A 21,467-nucleotide genomic window follows, 5' to 3' on the forward strand; every position below is an offset into this window, starting at 1 on the left:
TCACGGCACAGGGTGCACTGGGGGGTCTCTGCTGCCGTCCCCTCCCGAGCATGCAGGGTTTGCTGTCCCCAGCCTTGGGGACATCATCGAGCCTGTTGTGAGCTGACATCCCCCTCTGCCCTCGTCACAGGGTGCTGATGGCTCCCGGGGTCCGTGGCGGGGACTCTGTCCCCCAGGCAAGGGACAAGGGTGTCCCCAGGGTGGGTGAGCCGCCCCCCAGCTCTGGAGATGGGGATCAGGGGGGCCATGTCAGTCCCTGGAGCAGGGATGCACCGGGCACTAGTGGCAACAGGAGAGGGACGGTGCTGGGAACGAGCTGTAGGGCTGACACCGCCGTAACAGCACCAAATGCCACCCCTCCCCACCACTGTCCCTGTCCCCGCGCCGTGCCACCCCCGGGGTGAGCAGCACGGGAGGAGCGGAGCCAGTTGATGATCAGCCTTGTCCGAAACGAGAGCAGCCGAATGGCTTTGGCTCATCAGTTCCCCAACTGGTTTTACCCACCCGGCAGACGGGCCGGCGCAGGGAGAGGGAGGGCAGGAATGTGCCGCTGGGCTCGGGGCAGGATCGGGCCCCGCAGCCCCGGCCAGGCTGACGCTGGGCTAATGGGGCTGCGGCCAGGAGGGGGCCGGCGCAGATGCTGCGAGGGGCAGCATCCAAAGGGAAAGGTTTTCCTTGGCACCGTCTCCCGTATCATCATTCCTCCTATCTCTGATCATCAGGGATTAAACTTCCTGCTCCGCGTGCGGAGCCTCAGCAGGGCCGGGAAGGCAGCCCACGCTCCTCGCAGCCCCGCCGAGCACAGAAAGGGCTTAACAAGCCAGCGGTGGCCCCGAGGGCACAGCGGGGGCTGTCGTGGGAGCTTTTTCTTCCAGCCACCATGGGGAAAGCCAGCGCGACGTGCTGGTAACGGCCCTGGGGACGCACTCGGCTGGCAGCTGAGGGACACCGTGCCAAAGCAGCTTCTGGGGGTCGCCCCAAAGTCCCCCGCGCTCGGCTTCCTCTGCCATGGCCAGCAGCCGTGGGCAGGGAAGGGTGGTGGAAGAGCAGTGGCATGTCCCCATCAGCACTGGTCTGGGACGGACCTGGTTGCTCCCACCAAACCCATGGCCCCGGCCACGGCCCGCAACCTTCCTGTGGGGCCTGCAAGGAGCTTGCTCCCCCCGAGCACCCAGTTTAATTAGACACCTCCCAGTCCCCGCACCAGCAGAATGTATGGGGGAGCCACCCCCCTCCCCAGCACGGACCACGGTCTGCGGATCATCCATTCGATGAACTGGTTTGACTGGGGCAGCGTCCCCAGAGCCGGGCAGGCACTGCGCCGAGACCTGCTCCCTTCTCTAAAGCCTGTAATGGAGTGAGATTTGCCCGAGTTTGGGATCTTTTTGTGCTTTGCCAAGTTATTCCAAAGAGCAAGGCGGGCAAGACGACAGGCCGCCGGGGGGCAGAGCAGAGGGGGCCGGCCTGGGTGGCGCAGCGCACCCCATTTCTGCCCATTTATTTCAGACAGGGGCTGTTGAACACAGCGAAGGCAAGGCATTTCTCTTCTCGCTGGGCCAGAGTAAGCCATTCCTGTTTCCTTGCAAGAGTCGCTCCCGCGTTGAGCAAGGCCGCTCCCAATGCGAGCGCCGCACACGCTGCAAGATGCGAGACAAACGCCTGCAGTGTCCAGGAAGAAATTCCACCTACCTCCGTGGGGTTGCACAAACAGCCACGGCAAGTGCTTTTCCGCCTTCCTCCGAAGCACCAGCCGCCCTCCACCTCGGAGGTATTCAGATACTATGGAGATAGACCGTAATGAGCTGTAATAACACCCATAAACGCCACGATCTGTCGGTCCGTCACCTTTAAATAACAAGGCTCCTTTCCCTTCCAGCCTACACGCGCACTCGAGCATGGAAATGAAAATACTTCCGAGCTGAATGGCTGTCACGTAGGAAGGTGGAGGGTGGGAGCCCTCACCCTGTGGCTCCCGGCCTGGAGCACCCTCGCCCGAGGGCCACCGCGGCGCCGGGCAGGACCTGCCAGCTCGCTGGGGGCACAGACGCTGCCCGGGGCCTCCCCGAACTGCAGGACGGCGGGGTTTGATCCGCCGGCAGCTCAGAACGCCGCCCTGGCTTCGTTTTCGCAAGAGGTGCATCAGGACCTGCAGGCGGTTCCCAAGCCGGCGCGGCATCGGGGTGCCACACGCCATCACATCGTCCCTGCAGGAAGGCAGGCGGCGTGAGAGCCAGGGTTGGGGGTGCCGGTGGCAGCCGGTGACCCCCGCCAGCTACTGCAGGTCGCTGCCGCCATCGGGCACAGGCAGCCGGAGCGGGACACCCGCTTTGGGGTGCAGAGAGAGGGCCATGGGGTGCAACGCTGAACCCCCCCCCGCCCCCTGCTGCGAGGGAGAGCTTCCCCATGGAGGGAGAACTAGCATGGCGACACCAAGTTCTATCAGAACAGCGCTTAAAAAAAAATAATTTTAATGCTTTCATGTTTAAGGTACACCATGCGTTCATTCCACGGCAGGATCCCCCAGGCTGAGTTAGCACAAAGGGTGGGAACGGGCAGGGAATGGGGCCTGGCTCAGCAGGTGAAGTGCAGGAGGAGGGGATTGGGGCCGGGTAACTCCAGCGGGCTCATCCCTCACCACACCTTTGCCCAAAAACCAAAGCCCGGGCTGAAGAAGCTCAGGAGAGGCACGGGCTGCGCGCCCGCGGTGTGCACACAACCGCCCAGCAGCGTCCCCGGCACCCAAACAGCTCCCCTACATTCTCCAATTGAAGCTCCACAGGGAGAAAAGGCACAAACCTTTTGCCTCCGTGAATCCCACCACCCTTCCAAAACCCCTTTTTCCCCCGCCTAGAAATTGCTGCTTCCCCCATCCCCGTCACTCAAGCGAATCTCAAATTATTCATTGATTCCACCCATAGAGTCTGGAGAAAACAGCCAGGAGGAGTTGCACGGAGCAAGTGTCCTCCTTGTGTTTTCTCAGTAAGGAAGCAAAAAGCTTTCCGAAACACCCTCAGATCTACGGGAACACCGCGTGGATCCCAAACTCAAAAGGACGTGTCACCGAGAAGGCAGGGACAGGCAAGTTAAAGTGCATCGTATCACCTCAAGAGACGCCTCAAGAGCGAGGGTAGTGAAACTGCTGGAAGAAAGCAACTCATCCTCGTGCCCCTGGGCGCGCGGCTGGGTGTCACGCCAGCCGCAGGGACTGACCAGCGAGTAGGAAGCTATTTAGGAATTGATCCTGAAAAATGTCGTTTTCGTTCTTCCGCTTGACGGGGTAACCTAAACCCCGTAAACAGCCATTCAAAATACGGACCCTGTCATTTTGCGAAGCCACTCTCGGCACAGTCCCACGGACCATTTGCTCTTCGAGCGCAGTTTACAGTTCGCCTTTAGAGCTCACCGTCGCTTGTGAATTATTTCTGCCTTAACTGTGCAAAGACGACTATTTTGCTCGCTTTGAGCTCCCGTAAGGAGGCACCTGGCAAGACACTACGTAGCTGGAGCGAGTTTGGCTCTGGCCGGGCCAGCCCTTTCCAAAGGAGCTTTTTAACACCTCCTCATCCCAACAGAGAAGAGCCAATATTCACACACCTTTCTGCAGGAGAGAGCAATTTTTATGGTCTGGCATCCATCGCCAGCAATGGACACGGGGAGTTTGGTCAAATGGGTCTGAAAGCAACTTGGGAAGCGTTGGAATACTGGAAGCACCTGTAAAACGTCACTGCAGCGCATCGCCAGGACATCCCGCTGCAGCTGCCCGTGGCATCTCCTCCAGACACTGCGGAGCAGAGCTGATTCGACATGGCTTGGGAATTAAATATTAAACCCAGTTCACGGGCACCCCGCTGTCAGGACTGCTCAGAAGGTGCTCTCCAGCAGGCAGTGGCACCCACAGCCCGTGGGACACACCTCCTGGGTGCGAAACCACTCCATCATATGGCTGGTGTGGCCTCCGTGTCCGCAGGTCAGGCAGAAGTTAGAGGAGCCTCGCACCGCCACGTGGCAGATGGCGCACTGGAAGGTGAAGCCCTTGCAGATGGCACACTGGGTGCCGCGCACCTCGCTGCGGCAGTGGCTGCAGTACACGCCAAACTCTGGCCGGAGGAAAGAAACAGAGGGCAAGACAATTTAGTGCTGGCAGAATCGTGGAATGGTTTGGGTTGGAAGGGACCTTAAAGATCATCTCGTTCCAACCCCCCTGCCCTGGGCAGGGACACCCCCCACCACACCACGTTGCTCCAAGCCCCGTCCAGCCTGGCCTTGAACCCCTCCAGGGATGGGGCAGCCACAGCTTCTCTGGGCAACCTGGGCCAGGGGCTCACCACCCTCACGATCCACATCATGGACAAAGACGCCCCCCCCCACACACACACCCCCCGTTCAACAGATGAGTTCCCCAAACCCACAGCCCAAGAGATCTGCCTCAAATCTCCTTCGGGGGGAAAAATGGTATTTTATAGAGGTCTCAGTTTGGTCTCCATACGGGAGCAGAGAGACAGGCAATCAGCATGCCCGGGCACAGCCTGGCCCACCGATTCCCCTGACGGCTGAACTGCTGGCGGCTGGGAAGGTGTGACAGATTTCTAGCTCAGGACATGCCGACACACGCTGCGGAGATGAAGGCTTCCCGCTGCACTCATCTGCCTCACATCTCTCTGAAGTGTAACTAGGAGCAAACGAGAATGGCCTTTGCTTCTCCTCACAGAGGGAGCAGAAGGCGCGCTGTATACCAGTGCCGTGACTGTTAGCCATGGCGTGGTTGAAGTCACCAATTCGCACTCCAGTTACTCCCCAGGAGGAGTCCCAGGTGAGAAGGTGAGACAACTGCTGCTGCTCTGGCATCTCTCACCTGCTTCTCTCCTCCCAGGTTAAGGGCATCTCTTCCCAGAGGCCTAGGGAGAAGACAATTTTGGCAGCGGTCCTTAAGCAGCAGTTCGGGGCACTTAATGCTGCTGAAAATATTTCGGGAGAAACGTTCTGTTTGCCTGTTTCTTGGCTAGCTCACCCACAGTTCGACATCTTGCCATTTTATGCACGCAGTAGACGGACGCTTCAGCCCAGAATCGGAGATTAGGACAGGGCACGTCTGGGCTCTTATTCAGAGGGAATAAAGAACAGCCACCAGCAGAAACCGCTGAACATTGCTAGCGTAGCAGTATGTGCGTTTCCAGCTTCGCTGGAGAGATGCTACAAGTCTACAAAGGCCTTGAACCAACATCTGCAAGCCTCGTCTCCACCTGGAGCTGAGAAAAAGCTAAAACCATTGGCTGGCAGAGCTAACCTCTGGGCAGGGCGATGGACACTTTTCATCCCTAAGCTCCCCAGGCAGAGCCGTGACTCCGCCTGGGCAGCCGGAGCAGGCACTCACCAATTCCTTTGTGGGGATCAGGAGGACAAGAGACAAATTTCAGAACCTCGGCCCGCTTCTCTCGCAGGCCCCAGCGATAAAGGATTTCTCCATAGCACTTCTTAAAGTCATCGAATTGCTGAGTGTTGGCAGGATCCAGGAGCCTAGAGGAATAAACAGGGTTGTCATCCACCTGGTTGACTCTGAGAGCCTCTGGTTGCAATCCTCTTCCCAGCGACGGCTACGCAACCAGCCCTCACCGCTAGAAGAGCGGCACATGACTTCCCACGCGTTGCTGAAACCCTGCTGAATGCCAACTGCTCTGGCCTTCCACTTGTTCTGCACTCAAGGGTGTGATGAATGGGTGGGCCGCCCGCCAGGACCCCCACCATGGCCACTTCCAGACGCATCGTATGCAATCCCAGCAGAGCTCATCTGCAGCATGAAGCTTCTCCAAAGGACAGCACCCACAGAGACCTAGAGACCTGGCTACAGAGTTCCAGCTGACTTGGGCACAGAGTCACGCCTCCCTGAGTACCCCCCGAGGCACGCCATCACCTACCTTTTGTTTTTCTCGTGCTGGTCTTTCTCACGCTCCCGATGGTCAGGATACATCAGGTTTCCGTAGCGGAAGTCATCCGGGGAAGACTCGCACCAGGGAGTGGAAGCCTGCTCCGCGTCTTTGTTTGCTGCGAGCGTCAAAAGGTTGTGAGCGCACCTCAGAAAGCACAGTGCTCACGAGCGCAACCGCCTCAAAAACGGGGTGGGGAAGGAGACGTGGAAGACCACACATTCGCACACCCCGGTTTTCTCTCTAAGACGTGGCGGTACCACCTTCTGCATTCCTACAACCACTGCCCTGCCTCAGAAAACTACGTGCCAACCTCTACTTGCCAAGTGCTGCTGCTGCACTTCTGGTGACAGGACGGGAACGGGGATGACTAGGCAGAGAAACCTAACACGGAGGCATCCCTTTTGCCTCCCACTTTAGACAACAAGTATCCAGGGAATCAATCCCATGGAGCCTGTTTGGGAGTGCTAGCCCTGGCGGGCCTGGGCTCCCCTTTCCTAGAGAGGGAGGACTCTCATCACCGGGCTGCTCTTACGCAAAGGGGCCTCTGTATGTAAGGCATTGCCCCGGGGGCAGGGAGAAGACCGCTAATAACCGCTACAAGACAACATCAGCGCCGTTAACCCCCATTCTCCTCTCTTCCCCCTGTCACAGATGCCCTGATACCGCACTGAAACGTTACAGCTTTGGTGCTAAAAGGGCTGATGCTGCCCCAGGCCGTGTATATCACCAGGAATCAGCCAACAGCTTCGACTCTGATGCTGCAGCCCTTACGAGTGACTTGTCTTTGACACCTTCGCAGCTCAGCAGAAAACCTCCTCAGGCTGCGGGTATTCGTGGCACCGAGAACCCAGCCTTCCCAACTGCTGCCGCTTCTCCAGTAACAGGAGGAAGCGCAGCGTTGCTTTTTCCCCCTGAACCCCGTGGAATCGACTGGCTGATGACATTGCGCAGCCACTCTCGATAATCACTGAATGCTCGTGGTGACTGGGAGAGGTGCCTGAGGACCGGGGGAAAGCAAATGTCACTCCTGTCTTCAAAAAGGACAAGGAGGATGACCCAGGGAACTGCAGGCCAGTCAGCCTGACCTTGAACCCTGGGAAGATGAGGGAGCAGCTAATCCTGGCAACATGAAGGACAAGGGAATTACCAGGAGTAGTCAGCATGGATAACAGCCTCAAACTGTGCAAAGCACTAGGGCTATGGAAAGTCTACGGCACCAGGCAGCACGGAGGCAGTCACCCCGAGTGCTTGCTATGGCCGGGCGGGAAACAAAATGGTTCAAACCGGTCTCTCTCTCTTTGATTGTTTCCAACTGGAAAAGGCAGCAGTGGGAGCTCTTGGCGCTGGGTTAGCCTGCGATCCAGGGGCCTAGCTCGGTATGTCTAGGGTGTTTCTAACAGTTTCTCCAAAGCCCGGTCGGCCAGTATGCTACAGAAGTCAGGAGGGGCAGGACTGCAGGAGCATCGACACGGTTACTGCAAACCCTGCTCACTTCCAGCCACGGAGTCACATCACGTTGGCCAAACCCCGCAAAGCTGCTCCGGCAGAGCACGTCTGCGATCACAGCCAATACTAACTCCCTTCTTCCCCCTAGGCCAGAAGGGAGGCAGATTCCTCCATTTACTCCCCAGATCTCAGTACCTATGCTCCAGCCTCCGGTGCCAAGTCCAGGATCTGACATGCTGGAACAGGAGCCAGAGGAAGTAAAGCTAGGCTGTTGAGGGGGAAAGGAGAGGAAACCATGTCATCTACATGAGAGATGTTCAAAGATATGCAAGACAAATGGGAAAGAAACGGTGATCATACATATCGGCTGTGGGAGGCCAGGTTGGAGGCACGCTGAGGAAAGGGGCCGTAGGAGTTCGGGCAGCCCTGTAGCCTGGATTGGGCTTCAAACACGCTGCAGAGCATGGCCAGAGTCTGCACATCGTGGAGCTGCGAGTAATGAGCCAGCCTGGGAAATGAAAAAGGACAGACAGCATGTGACTGGGCAGAAATCAGAGGCTAAAGCATCGAGACTCCAGGACAACTAATTTATAACCCGTTGCATAAATCAATTTGGGTCGCAATTACCGCCTACAGGAGACATGTGCGCCCTGTAGGACTGGGTTGTCTTTTCCATCACACCTTTGAGGAGCCAATTCCTCCTCCTGAAAACCCTGGTGGCCTAACAGGTGGGAGAAAGATGGGAGCTCTGGGAATCCAGCGGTGCTCATGACCCAATTATCCCAAGTTTGTGCAGCTTCAGGAACAACGTCCAAAGAGCTGATTTTAACTGGCTGTAAACCTGGAACCATTAGACTCACCCCCATCCCCAATGTCTTTTTGACAAAACCCTCTACATGCAAGCATCCCGCATCTCGATCAGGAAGCAAAACCCCACCAAAGGTTTTCTGGATGCCTGTGAAGTTTCTGGATTGTTCCAAAGGCTCAGAGCGACGAAGAACAACCTGTCCTCCCCTCCCACTGCTGCCACACAGTAGGAAAGAGCTAGGTCACGCAACTGTATGCAAAATACACCACACAAATCCTGTGCCTCCAAATAGGGTATATCGAGAGATAACATCAACTACTAATTACGTCCCCCCCTGAACAGATTCACTGGCAGGAGGACATCTGCAGCTAACACTTGGCTTTCAGACCAGCAGAATGACTTCCCAGTAATGCTATATGGCAGCAGTGAATTTGAAGGTGAACAAACCAGCTGCACCAAGACACTCATTTAGGAGGTGGGGAGCAGAAAACCAAAATCTCCAAGTCGGGCATTGTGGGCCCGCTGGAAAGCAGAGCTCCTGCTGCACCTGGCCTATTGCTCAATGCTAGCCTAAGAAGACCTGGGCGCTGGACGGGAGGCCAAATGCTGCCTCCTGCACGTCATAAACACACTCGCAGCTTCCCTCGGTGCAGCTCAGGCTTGAGAGAGGAAAAATTACAGGCTGTGGCACTATTTCAAGCCTGAGAAGATGCCATACAACGTACATAGTTATGGAGGGTTCTGCTTCAGCAAACATTCCCCAGCCCCTCCCCAGCATTCAGACACCTACAAGGACTCCAGTAATTGACGTCCAAATGGATGTTGTGCCCAAGGTATCTCCAAATCTGGGTCAGACTTCGGTCCGAGACAGAGATCAGTGGCTACCATGGCTAGTGACCAAACCTGGCAGACAGGAAGGAAAAGCATCAAAGCTACAATTAGAAATAATCACACTCCCAGGGCATAGGTGTGCACAAATTCACTCACAGACAGATAATAATGGAGCTTGCCCTTTTTTTTTTTTTTTCTCCTGGCAACAGGGAGCAGTTTCAGCTTTTGTGTTACAAATAATACATAGAGTGACACAAAACCGAAGCTTTCCCTGTCCCACTTGCCTTGAGTTTGGGTTAAACTCTGAAGAATAACAGTCTATAGTCTCACAGACCTGTCAGGGTAGCTTAACAGATTTATCAGTGCATTTCCTATTCACAAACCTTAAAAGGCTTTAAATTTGAGGCAGTTCTTGGGTTCGGAGATGTCTGGTGGCAGGAAGTTTACTGGTGAATCATTATTTGCATGAAAAGTATCTTTTGATTAGCTTAGGCGTTAATGAACACCTCTGTTCTCCTAACACAGCCCAGCGCAGACAGGAGTACAGCTTGCCGTTTCTACTCCAACAGTTTAACTATTCCACATGAAATTTCTCCTTCATTTATCATCCTCTCCTCTGAAAATTGCTCCATCTTTTCAGTCGCTATAGCACTGATCTAGGGCTGTTTTTTTCTGCTGTGCCTTTCAAAATGCAACAATTGGAATATTCCAGGGAAAAGCAAAGCTCCTGGTTTGGCATGAAAAAAGAGCAGGAAAGGAAAAGGAGCACGGTGCCGGAAAGACAGCAGAAATCAGAGAGCGGACAACACAGAAACGTAAAGAAAAAACAAGTGCTCCAAGTACAAAGAACAGCCAGGAACAGTAGTCCCACAGCTGCTCACTGTGAAACCTGAGAAAAACAGGAGAGAAACCGAAACAAGGACAGGGCTGAATACAAGAGAGCACAGAAAGGAAATGGGAAAGATGCCACTTCCTACAGTGCTACAGAGCACATCTTATGTGTACTCCATCTCTGCTGGGAACAAGGTGAGCTCAATACAGGCTAGAGTTCCACGGGACAGGGAAAAACAAGAAAAACAAGCAAGAAACAGAGGTATCTCAGAGAAATCTTGCTGAAGTTATTCCACCCAAGCTCTGGTCCAATGTGGGCAAACCAGACAGCAAGATGAAGGACAGACAAAGGGGAACTAGACCTACCTTCTCTCTCCTGGTCTGGCAGAACCCACCGAGAAGCAAGACAACATCTTGAGTTTGCTTCTGCTTAGATCAGATAAACCTACGCTGTTCCCTGACAAGGTCTAGGAAGAGCCAAGTGCTCAGGAGAGGTGCACAGGCTCCTCTGGCAGTGCCAGCCCGTTCCCATCTCTTCCAGGCGCTCCTGAATCCCATCAAATGTTCTGCCTGTTACGATGGACTAATCGCATGGAAAAGCGCGGGCCCAAATAGCCATTTTTCTCCTATTGCTAGCTGAAGGGAAGTGGCCAGCCCTGTTCTGGGGCTGGGTGCCTGCCAGCGCAGATGAACACCGAACAACGTGAATGGTTCCATAAATAAGACAAAATCAGCAATCAAAATGCTGACAGCAGCTAGGCAATGGTGTGCACAGTTACTCCATTCACTGACTCAAAAGTAGGCTGCATTCCTCGCTTTGCCTGCAGGAATTCCCTGAAAAATGTGCTTCGCTCATTTTGGCAAATGGCGTAACACAATCTGCTTGCAGCCCTGGGAAGGAATCTCTCGATGCCAAGAGGCAGTGAGGTAGAGACCACCTCTGTGGCTGTTCCAGAGGCCTCAGTTCACCAACCAGAGTCCCTGAAACAACTGCTGAACCCAGCTGGCTCTTGAGGTATCAAGGTGACAGCACAAGCCGTTTGAGGGTAGCACAGCATGCTAAGGAAGAGGTCTAATTCAGCATAATACCTGTACGAGGTCCCTCCGTCCAACAGCCAAGGCTGAGGCAGCATTCTTCTGGCAAGTCTCCTGGATATTATTCACATTAAGTCTAAAAAGAAAGGAGGTAACTCAGATCTGGTTGGCACATTACCTAGGAAGGTGGAGAGGGATGGGGGGGAAAGCGGTCCTGGCAGTAGTGAGTAGCCCAGAACTTCCAGATCAATATGAGCCCACGAGCATGGCCAGGATCCCATCCCTTCCTCCCATTATTCAGGGATCACTGCCATCCTTCTGGCAACTCCCACTATTCACCTTCCCTAACACACTGCACATGAAGTCCAGCTCCAGACTAGCCGGCATTGATCCTAAGACGCGCTGCTTCCAGGGAGATATTGGACCAAACCTGTGCCAGGCTATCACCAAGCCAAGATTCGTTCTTTTCCCTAGAAGCTGGTGCCATCAGTTAACACCGTCCTGTTCCCGTTCAGCCTGTTGGGCTGCTCTGACTGACCTGGAGGGACACGGCAGTACACTGCGGCGAAGCAGACTGGTCTTCAGCCTGTTCTCCGGTAGGATAATGCACCCACCGGGGAGTCTCCGAGAGGCTGGCAAGGTGGGCTGAGAAAACCCACACAGGCTTTCCTGCTTAGCGTCACAAATCTTCCCGAGACACTTGACACTTTTACTGCTTAAGACCTTACAGCAAATGGAAAAGGCTCGGGCTGTTTACACATGAGACATCCAGGGAAGAAAGGTCCAATGGGTCTTTTTAAAGAACATTACTTCTAATAACATAGAAAAGAGAGAAGGAAGATTTTTTTTCTCTCTTTTTTTCCTCCCCCTCCTTTAAGAAGGGAAGCCTGCTTCTGCCCTGAATGCCCATAGACTGGAAATTCTGCGAAGGACCAGACAGTATTACCAAAGCTAAGGAAGAAAAAAATTCAGGAACAGAGATTTGATAACTATCTGAATTAGTTTGGAAAACGACATCCCTTGTGGAAAAAAAACAAAACAAAACCAAAACTCAAAGAACTTCTCCATCCCTTCCATTAAAGCAGAAGAACTTGCTGTACAGACACTGGCGTGTACAACCAAGTCTCCATGAGAATGGGGCATTCCAAATACTGCCGAAATTAAAAAGCCTTATGAGCTAATACCAGTTTTGTAGTATAAGAATGAGCATTTACTGTGATTTTTTAAACCTGGGCATTTACGTGTGGAGTTTAACGTGAGATTTGACAAAGAATTTGTACTGATAACTTCTCCCTTTAGCTGATGAACACCTGAACCCGTAAGATTTGCCGTGGTGATGCTGGCGCGCCGCTTCAACCTCTGTGTACAATACACCACCACCAATTTCTCCCATCACACTTTTCAGATTTATAGGAGACGAGTCCCCTCTCACAGGCAGAGAGGGATACTGTAAAAAAGCAGGAAGGCAAGAACAGAGGAGGAAGGCACAGAAACACTTAAAGATTCGTGCTGAGCGATTTCAGGATTAAAGCACAGCGATGCCAACGATGGTTGCTTTCGTTTGGGAAAGGATGCCAGCCCGTACTCACATGTAGAGCTCTCCCAGCAGCTTGTGGACAGGGAGCAAGCAGGAAATATCTTGGATAATAACTTTCCCAGCGGCTTTGATGGGTCGGTTGTTGGCATCTGTCCCTTCTCGTTTACTTTTCCACCTCCTCGATTTCTGCAGAACAAACGGCAACGTGTTACTGGGGAGGAGGACAGCAGGCTTCTTGGGCCAGGGAACAAAGCACTAGGGTCAGGAATAATGCAAGCAGCACCCAAACCTGCCTTTCAGAAGGCTCTGTGTTACCCTGGAAAACATCCATGACATGCCCAGGAGAACAAGCATCTCCATCTGTAGGAAGTGAAAAGCAGGTCAAGGCAGCGAGCTCAAGGTCAAACTCACTCAAAAAGTATTTTGTGAGTTCCCCTGTGAAAGCCAATGAGAGAACAAATCAGCATCGGGGTGCCAATCGAACCTGGGCAGGTTTGGCAGGAGGACGGTTCAATTATCATTCTGAGTAGAGGTCTGGTCTGGGAACCCTCTGCACACAGACCACCGCTGACTTCAGCCAACATCAGCACAGAGACATGCGGGAGGCAGCTTCTGCTTGCCCTTAGCTTCAGGGCAAGCTGAGAGCTCCAGACCGTCCCTTCTGGTCTCCCCTTTCAGCGTTTTGAGTACACCCCTCTTTAGCGCCAGGACAGGGCTCCCACCTCCTGCTTTATCAACAGCTTCAAACAAATAATTGGCAGATGATAAAGCAGGGCCCAAGTTTTCCTAGCAAGGATCCTTAGCTACCATGCTCACGGCTACTTACGGCTGGCTCAGGACATAAGGTTGGGGGCCGGGGGTGGGGGTGGGGTAGAAGAAAGGGGAGGAATCAACACAAGGGAACAAAAACAAGAAGCCAAGATTCCCAAATACTCCCGGTAGCAGACACAGAGGCAATTTTAACGCCAAGCTGCATAAAGCCAGCTTGGCTGTGTGACACACCGTAGAGTATCTGGCCAGTATCCTGGCCTCTTCCAGCGCCTCCTTCGAGGAGGGATGAGAGGATGTGCGGCAGCACGACAGGCAGAAGGCACTGGAGCTCTACCGAGGGAAGCATTGGCTGCTACGCAGGGCTCCGGATTGCGGGGAAGGATGCTCTGCAATGCTGCTCCCCTGTGGCGTGTTCCCTCACTGGCACACGGAGCCCACGCTCCTAGGAGGAAGCGTCTCCCGGTCATACTGGGTTATGGAGAGTCTCCTGAGGCACTTGGGGAGGGGGGTTCCTACACCCCTATCTGAAGCAGAATGGTACCTTTGAGGGGGCCAGCAAAGCAGCCCTGTGCCTCGGTGCTCCTAAAGAGCAGGCTGGGCTACAGAAGGGCAGGACTCAGACCTGCAATCAGGGTCACCTCTACTGTGGATGTCAAGCCAGCTCTGGGACAGCTGGGCGTCAAACTGTCTTTGACCACGATCATGCTGTCCTCTGAGAACCTGGGCAGGCTTGTCAGAGACACAAAAAGCCCTTCGAAACAAAATTAAGAACCTTAAAGAAATTAATTCCTCCTTCACTGCCCGCCTGGCCCAAGCTGAAGCCGATGTGCTGAGGAGGTCTTGCCACGCTGAGCATACCGCTAGCACATGTCACAAGAAGCAAAAAGGAATGTGCTCCTGAAGCCACTCTGGACACTGGGTGACCGAGGCTCAGAGGCTCAAGCACAGGCTTGTCAGTAAGTGAAGAAGGCGTTTCAGACGTGAAGACGGTGAATTTTTCCAGGGCTGCCCACGTGACAGAGCATCACCACGGTTCCCCTGATCTTCCACCGCTCCCCAGAGTAAAGAGGCGCAGAGCGTGCGTGCTGCCCACCATTCAGAGGTGCCGAACGCTGGTGGAAACAGGGCCGTCAGCATTCAGTGCTTTGGAAAAGCTGGCTGACTAGGGCACGAATCTGTTCTCTGCCATGTCCCCTCAAGTCCTAATCCATCCAAGCAGAACTGACCTGCAGTATTTATCTGCTACATCGTTCTGAAGCTGAGAAGAGCTATGGAGTGGAAGGTGGCTAGAACATGGTCAGGTGGGAGACCAAGCTCTTTTCGCTCCATCAGCTCCTAATCAAGGTGCTGTCTGGATCAGCTCCGGCTCTCTTACTGTTAGGCAGACTATATCTCCTTTAATAACACCTAAAAACGTACCTACCCTTCCCGTGCTGAAGGATGCGGGCTGTATTACAACAAGGTTCCCAAACAACAGCGGCACCTGTACCTCATTCCTTGCCAGGGCAGGCAAATCCCATCTCCTGGGTGCAGCCAGGAGCTGCCGATGCTGCCAAAAAATAATACTTGAGCAGAGCTTGGGAGCCCCATCACAACGACGTGCCATCAGGGCAAAAGCTCAGACACCATCCTGGAAGGGCTACCAGGTTTCTCACAACACTGCCCCATCAAAAGCTGTTATTGGCGCTGTGTCTGACCCAGGCTTGCAGAGGCAGAACCGCATTCTGCGGGTCTATCACCAAGGGCTTCTAGAGCTTGGCAGGTAATTTGGAGAGGAACTTGCCACCTCCTGACCATCTGTAAGCCAGCCACCCCCAGGACTCGCAGCCGATGAAGGGTTCCCTCTGACCGAGGCAGGTTCACTGCTCCGTCAACCAGGAACAGATTCAACTGCTCCTGCCCTCTGCAAGAGCGGACTGAAGAAGCCTCCCAACAGGCATTTCAAAGACTAGAAACATGGACAACACATATCACTTTCCACAGGTAATTCAGTCACTTTTTTTTTTTCTTTTTTTTTTTGAGGAGAATGACAACAAATGAGGATGAGAATGGAAAAGAGATCCCACAAATGGTTTCCACTGCTTGCTGTTAGCGTATCACCAGACAAATGAGGACACTCAATGCATCAGAACCCCCTGCAAACTTAAGACTCACAACAAAATTGTCCTGTTTTCTTCCTCCTAGCACTGCCTATCTACTGGCAAAAAGGGAAGCCCTAACTCTTTACTGGTGCAGCTGCTGGAGGAGAGTCAGTCGACGGCCATGCGCCCTGCCAGTAGTATACTTCTATGAGCACTACTTCCTGACCCTTCGATGAATTTATGAAATCCATAAAGCCACATGTACAGCCACCGTTAAACTTGTCTGGTTTTTTTCGCAATTCAGATTTGCCTCAGCTACAGCAATAAAGCGGCAGGAAAAAAAAAAAAACTACGATCAGAATTATGGGAACCATCATGGATGAGGTAAAAACTCATCGCCATTGGCAGCAGAAGCTCAACTTTGAACAAAATAATTGCTGGCATTAATTACAGGAGTAGCTCTCCACCAGGTAGCATTTGAGTGCTTTTAACCGGGATTACCGAGGAGAGCTCTAGCTTGGGTCTGTGTGGCCAAGGTCCACCACAAGGTTCCTCTCTCCCTTCTGCTTCACCTCATCTCCCAGGAGAAGCTCCCACTACAGTGTTACGGAAAGGTGCCACCAAGGCTCACGGGCATTAGGGTAGAACAGAAAATACGTCTCTTCCTAGGGGTTGGAGCACAGGTCACGAGGGGGAGTGGGGAAGACAACGTTTGGAGCTGAAGCAGAAATCAACATGCGTGCACCAAGCTAACTATTGAGAGCTGAAGGTCCAAGACACAGGTCTTCTGCACTGCCCCCGACATTTCTAGCTCTTTCTGCAGCCTAGAATCCATGCCAAGGAGAACTGCATCTACCCGGCTGCTCCTGAGAGTTTAAGGAGAGGAAGAAAAAAAAAAAAAAAGAAAATAGCTACAGCAATAGCAAATTAAGACTCATCAGTTCCTCAGAGCACCAGAAGGAAAGAAACCAGAGCATTTATGACAATCATGGGGTTGGAGGTGACAGCGGGGAACAGCACTGAATAATGACTAAAAAAGCCAGCCTGCACCTGCACTACCGTACCCAAGGCGGTAATTTGCTGCAATCTGAGGTGATAATGATGGCACTAAATGGGTTACATGTAGAAACAGATAGCCCAAGAATAAGCCACCAACTGCTTCGTAGCAACCACCATCATCACTGCGTACTCAGCAGAAGTAGTTCCAAAAGGCTTGCACGCCTGCTCGGAAAGGATGCTCGGCACTTGGGTGTGTGCGTCTTTGGATCCTGCTGAGGCAGGCAGCGCTCTAAGGAGCATCGTGAAATGTAAAGCGCCTGTTTCACATCAGCATATGCAAAATTTCAGGGTTCGTGGTATAAACCTGGTGCTGGTAGGGCAAAGGGAAGGGCTGTGGACAGAAGGGAACAGACTTGATGCCAAAGATTAAGCTGTAATAACACATTCGCAAAAATAAAGAGTTAAACCTGCTCCAAGTCAGGTTCAAGCTGCTTCCAATGCTATTTTTTAAAACGAAATTTAAAAATTGCTGCCTCCCTGCAGAAAGCTATGCTCCTTTATTCTGAACAACTGCCTACAGTTTAACTCCCCCATGCAGGTCATGCAGCACTGCCTGCATTTTCTCTCCAAAATAATCAACATTTACTATTTCCAGCATCTCCCACAGCGCCAGGCAACTTCCACAAAGGGTCTAACAAATCTGAGGCACTTTGGAATCAAGTGCCCCACAGCAGGAATATTTCTTTATAGCTTCCATCAATTAATAGCTGGCACCTGCCCGGAAGCAGAGGCATTTCTGAACTGGAGGCTAGAAAGAAGGAATTATTCCTTCCTCTAGACTTGCTAAGGTCTTGCTCCCCAGAGCTCCTTGAGCGATGCTGAGCTCGTCACCCAGGAGGAGGGCATCTGGTGTGCACAAATAATCCAAACCTCTCTTCGGGCATGCCTGCCTCTTCGCCTTGGGCACTACTGTCCACTTTAGAGAGCGTGATTAGCCTCTTCCAAAGGTTATCCACAAGTACAATCAGTCTTTCAAGGCTTGGACTAATCCGTATATCATTTTTAAGTATACGTTACACAAAATTATAACTTTATCACATCACTGCTTGCTCCTCCTTCCACGCCAGTGGTAAGGGAATGAAACTGTGGCCCTTTGTGCACCACAATTTACCACACCACAAGCTGGCAACTTCCTTGCTTGGTGTTCTTTCTTTCAGTCTGTTCCTGATCCAAGTCAGAACTTCATTTCTTGCCTCCACTGCTCACATTTCTTTCTTAGCTCTTCGCAAAAAAGCCTTGATGGAGTCAAGTAAATTACTTCTGGTTTCTTTCACCTATTATTTGCTAGTACAGTCTTAGAGCTGTTGTAATTAGGAAGGCTTTGATCCTATTATACCAAGTTAAATTAGGTGTTACAGGATTCTATTTTATTCCCTGCTGTCTTATGAAGGGAGAGCGTGAAGGACAGCAGCTGTGAAAAAGCAGTTGTTCACCCACACATTAAGAAAAACAGACCTAAAGAGATCATCTTTAAACTGAAACGGAGTTTTCTAAGCTTTGCCTATGCTTGGCAAATGAGTGATGAGATGGTAATCGCCCAAATTTACAGCACAGCTTGAGCAATGCTGATATCATCAAGACGTTCACATGAACAATGTGCAAGCTTGAGTGACACGTGGACCTGACTAATGGAAAACGACTGTCAAAGCGGTGTCGGAAGGGCAGGTGCCAGGAGGAGGGAGTACCTGCCAGGGTGGCTGGAAGCACAACCACTCGGTGCGATTCCAAGGGCTGGGGGAAGATCACAAATTAAGGAGAAATTCTATTTATTGCTCCAAGAAATAAGGCTTTACAGCGCCTTGCACTGAGAAGAGGTAGCTCATTTTAATGAGATGACAGATCGTTGTCAGCAACTCAACCAGTTGGTTTCTTCCACAGCTCTTAAGTGATCCTCCCTCTCCAGCAAGGCTTCATCTTTCTCAGAAATGAGGTGCTCTAATGTCAGTCTCATCAGTTGGTTGACGATGCATAATAATCATCCAGCTCCTCTGCCGTGCACTTTCTGTTTCTTAGAGGTTGGATCGTTTCTTACACTTCAAACTACCCCTTGGCATCCTTTCCCGACTGCTAGGCCAGGTAAAATAGACATGTTTGTAGGTCAGTGTTTGTACCCTGCAAACCAACGTCTGCTCCTGTCCACTTACGTATGCATCCACTCTTCCTGAAGCCCTAGGCCCTGTGTGGAGTGCAAGTCCCCCACCTCTGTGCAGGTTACTCAAAGGCAGGCAGGTGGCATTTTATTCTTGGGCCCTCGGGCAGAAGACAGGGTTATATCAAGGACAGTATTAGCACAGCGCACAGTACCGGGAAGTCGTTAATTGCTTGTATGGACCAACGTCGCCGGGCAGAACGAGGAGACATCTGTATGTGAAAACGTTATACCCAGGAAAAGGGAAGAAAGACACCAAGAAAATTAAAGACAAAGGTAAATAAACTGAAATGAAAAGTGCCCTGAACCAGCAGAGTAAAAGATACTGTTCCCAATGGTTCTGTTACACAAAGAACAGTTGCAAACCAAGATCCCCCCCCTTTCATCCACACACAATTGTTCTATACAACATTACCTACGGCCCTGGCCAAGCCGGGGCTGCTGCGTCTGTGCCCCACACCAGCCGCGGTGGAAGACTTCAGCAACCGCACATCAGAATGAAGTCTCCCACGCAGAGCCGTGTTACTGCAAGAAGCACTGAACTGCAGTGATGTGACCTTGTTCATATCATGAACTGACAGCAGAGCAGAGGACAACACCCTGGTGCCCCACGTGCCAGGTTCCTACTCTAACCAGTTTTACTCCGTCTGGCTCAAGAGGAAGGCAGCAAACTGCATAATTTTTAACGCAGCTGCCCAGCGCCTTGGCACAGGAAGGTAAATAAGCACCTCTGCTTCCTCAGACATCCCTTTAACATTCGGCATCCTCCAGGACTTCACTCACTGGAACCTGCTGTAACCGTTCACTTTCATTTCAAACAATAAAAGCCACATGTCAGGATTATTAGAAGGGATGCAGAGACCCTGCTACTTGGCAAGGCCAGGTGGAAATTGCCATTATGGGTTCAGGGACTCATTCAGGTTGAGCAATCAAATTCACTGATTGACTATGCAGAATAGCTCCAAAGTAGGCTTTCATTACAAACTTGCAGACATTTCATTAAGTACTGAACATAGTATTATAGCAACAATAAATGGAATCTCTCAAAGCACATTACTGTGCACTCACTTGAGAAAAAATAAAAGTCTGTTACAGTTCTTTAGGAGTCAACACAATAAAAATGGGAAGAAAAGGGTTATTTGTATCTCATGCAATATATTTAACATTTATTTTCAGCTGATGATAAGCAGTCAGGACCATCAGCCGTGCGTTCAGCCTCTACCTTCCCTTGCGCCTCACTGCTGGGAGAACCCTGCAGACAGGGAGCCAAGGGGTGAGGATGGCTGCGGGCCCCACAGAAGGAGCCAGGAGGAGAAGACTGCAGCTTCGTGCTACGTATTCCTTCACCAGGTCTCACAAGAGAAGGAAAAATGGATTGGTAGAAGGAAAACGCAGCTCGGTCCCCCTGTGAAGTCCTGCTCTCCTGCAGGCAGCCACTGCTGCCAGCCTACACCCCCATGTGCTGTGAGTTTGAGAGGTCTCAACCAGGTGGGCACCGGGCAAAGCCTGAGGGACTTTCTGAGAAGCAGCGGTTCCCAAGCCCCACCAAATTCCCCGATGGGAAACATGAGGACACCAGAGCCACCACCCCTGTCTACGGCTGTCTCTCAGGCAAGGCTGAGCTGTCCCCAGGTCCCCACTGGCAAAACCCTCTAACCAGGGGGCTTAGAACACAGCCATGGCACCTTCCTTAACATCCAGGTTTGAAACGGTGATGGCACCGCCACTGCACAGACACAGCTTCTCCTTTCTGCTGACTACTATTCTTTGGTGGGTTTTTTTTTTGAGGAGTGAAAAAGAGGGAGGAAAAAAGGAGTGTGCATGTGTGAATAAAAAGTGAGAAAGATATATATATATGTATATATATGTATACACACACATTTAAATGAGCACAGAAAGGCTCAGTGACAGGTTTAGTTTCATTTTGCTTTACTAAGGAGATCTCTGCTGGGTTCAGCAGCTCCCCTACCTGTACGGGAACATGACATATTTCCTGTCTAGCAACGGGCAAATTCTATTTGTTTGCTAACGGCAGCGATGCCAGTCGCTGCTACATGGGATTTGATTACCTGGTTATCACTGACAAATTCAGTTTTGGGCCTGAAGTTATATAACGTGAGAGTTCAACATCCAAAAATTTCCATTGTTATTTAATGCAAATATAAAATCCAAGCTTCGGAGCAGGGAGGCTAACTAGACTCAGAGTCTAGGCTTTTCAAAATGCTCACAACGAAATGACATAAAAATATGTAGCATCGATCTAACAGAGGCCACAACCATCAACTCCTGAAGAATCAGAAAACCTTTGCTGAAGGGAGATAAGGTTTTTTTTTTTTTTAAAACCATTTCATCTGCAAGAACGTTCGAGCTAGCTCCCTGCTAGGGCCCCTACACTTCCTCCAACCCAGCACGCGAGGGGATAGCTTGGCAGGGGAAAGGGGAACACAGGAATTTTCTCTAGCTTTCAGCAGACACGGCTACACACGTGCTTTGTTCTCTCGACTTTTTTCTCCCCCCGACAAAAATCTTGTCGCCATCAATACAAGGGCTGGGAGACAGGTCACATGAAATTGCACCAAGCTGCTTCCACATGTTATTTTTAGCCTTGTCTGTCATCTTAGAGAGCTGTATGTCAGAGACAAGCACGCTGCAGAGGACAGAGGTAGCTCTTTAAATAAACTCTCCTGCAAAGACTAGAACAGGCTGGAATTCTTGTACCAGGCACCACCATTTTCTCTTCTCATCAAAAAAGTTTGTCTGGGGGAAAAAAAAAAAAAAACGGAACGGGGACTCTGAGAGTCTTCTGGGGTCTGTAGGGAGGCAAAGCTTGCAATGGGGAGAGAGGCTCGCCCCATGGCTGGTAGGCGCAATGACTAACTCACATCACATAAGCAGGACCCAGTCCGAGAGGAGTCAGCTGTCACGTCCGGGACTACTGGAAAATTAAGACCTCTTTCAGTGCCCAGAGATGAGATGAGAGCTCAAGGCTCTGACT

General features: G+C 51.8%; 1 protein-coding gene across 3 annotated transcripts in view; it reads right to left on the reverse strand.

The window, feature by feature from the left end:
- Window positions 1-2,226: 2,226 nt before the first annotated feature.
- The window catches only part of WDR59 (WD repeat domain 59), a 50,980-nt gene continuing 31,739 nt past the window's right edge, over window positions 2,227-21,467 (reverse strand). Inside the window, exons 19-27 of one of the 3 annotated variants that reach the window (XM_063334181.1) lie at window positions 18,628-18,684; window positions 12,465-12,598; window positions 10,930-11,011; window positions 8,969-9,081; window positions 7,731-7,878; window positions 7,566-7,638; window positions 5,913-6,039; window positions 5,372-5,514; window positions 2,227-4,097 (exon numbers count right to left, since the gene is read on the reverse strand). In XM_063334181.1, coding sequence (XP_063190251.1) covers window positions 3,862-4,097; window positions 5,372-5,514; window positions 5,913-6,039; window positions 7,566-7,638; window positions 7,731-7,878; window positions 8,969-9,081; window positions 10,930-11,011; window positions 12,465-12,598; window positions 18,628-18,684 — 1,113 coding nt within the window. In that variant the 3' untranslated portion in view covers window positions 2,227-3,861. The remainder of the gene's footprint in view (window positions 4,098-5,371; window positions 5,515-5,912; window positions 6,040-7,565; window positions 7,639-7,730; window positions 7,879-8,968; window positions 9,082-10,929; window positions 11,012-12,464; window positions 12,599-18,627; window positions 18,685-21,467) is intronic. The other 2 variants (XM_063334179.1, XM_063334180.1) reach the window with 2 other exon arrangements.

Source organism: Chroicocephalus ridibundus, chromosome 4 (assembly GCF_963924245.1).
Source record: "Chroicocephalus ridibundus chromosome 4, bChrRid1.1, whole genome shotgun sequence".
NCBI classification, from domain to species: Eukaryota; Metazoa; Chordata; class Aves; order Charadriiformes; family Laridae; genus Chroicocephalus; species Chroicocephalus ridibundus.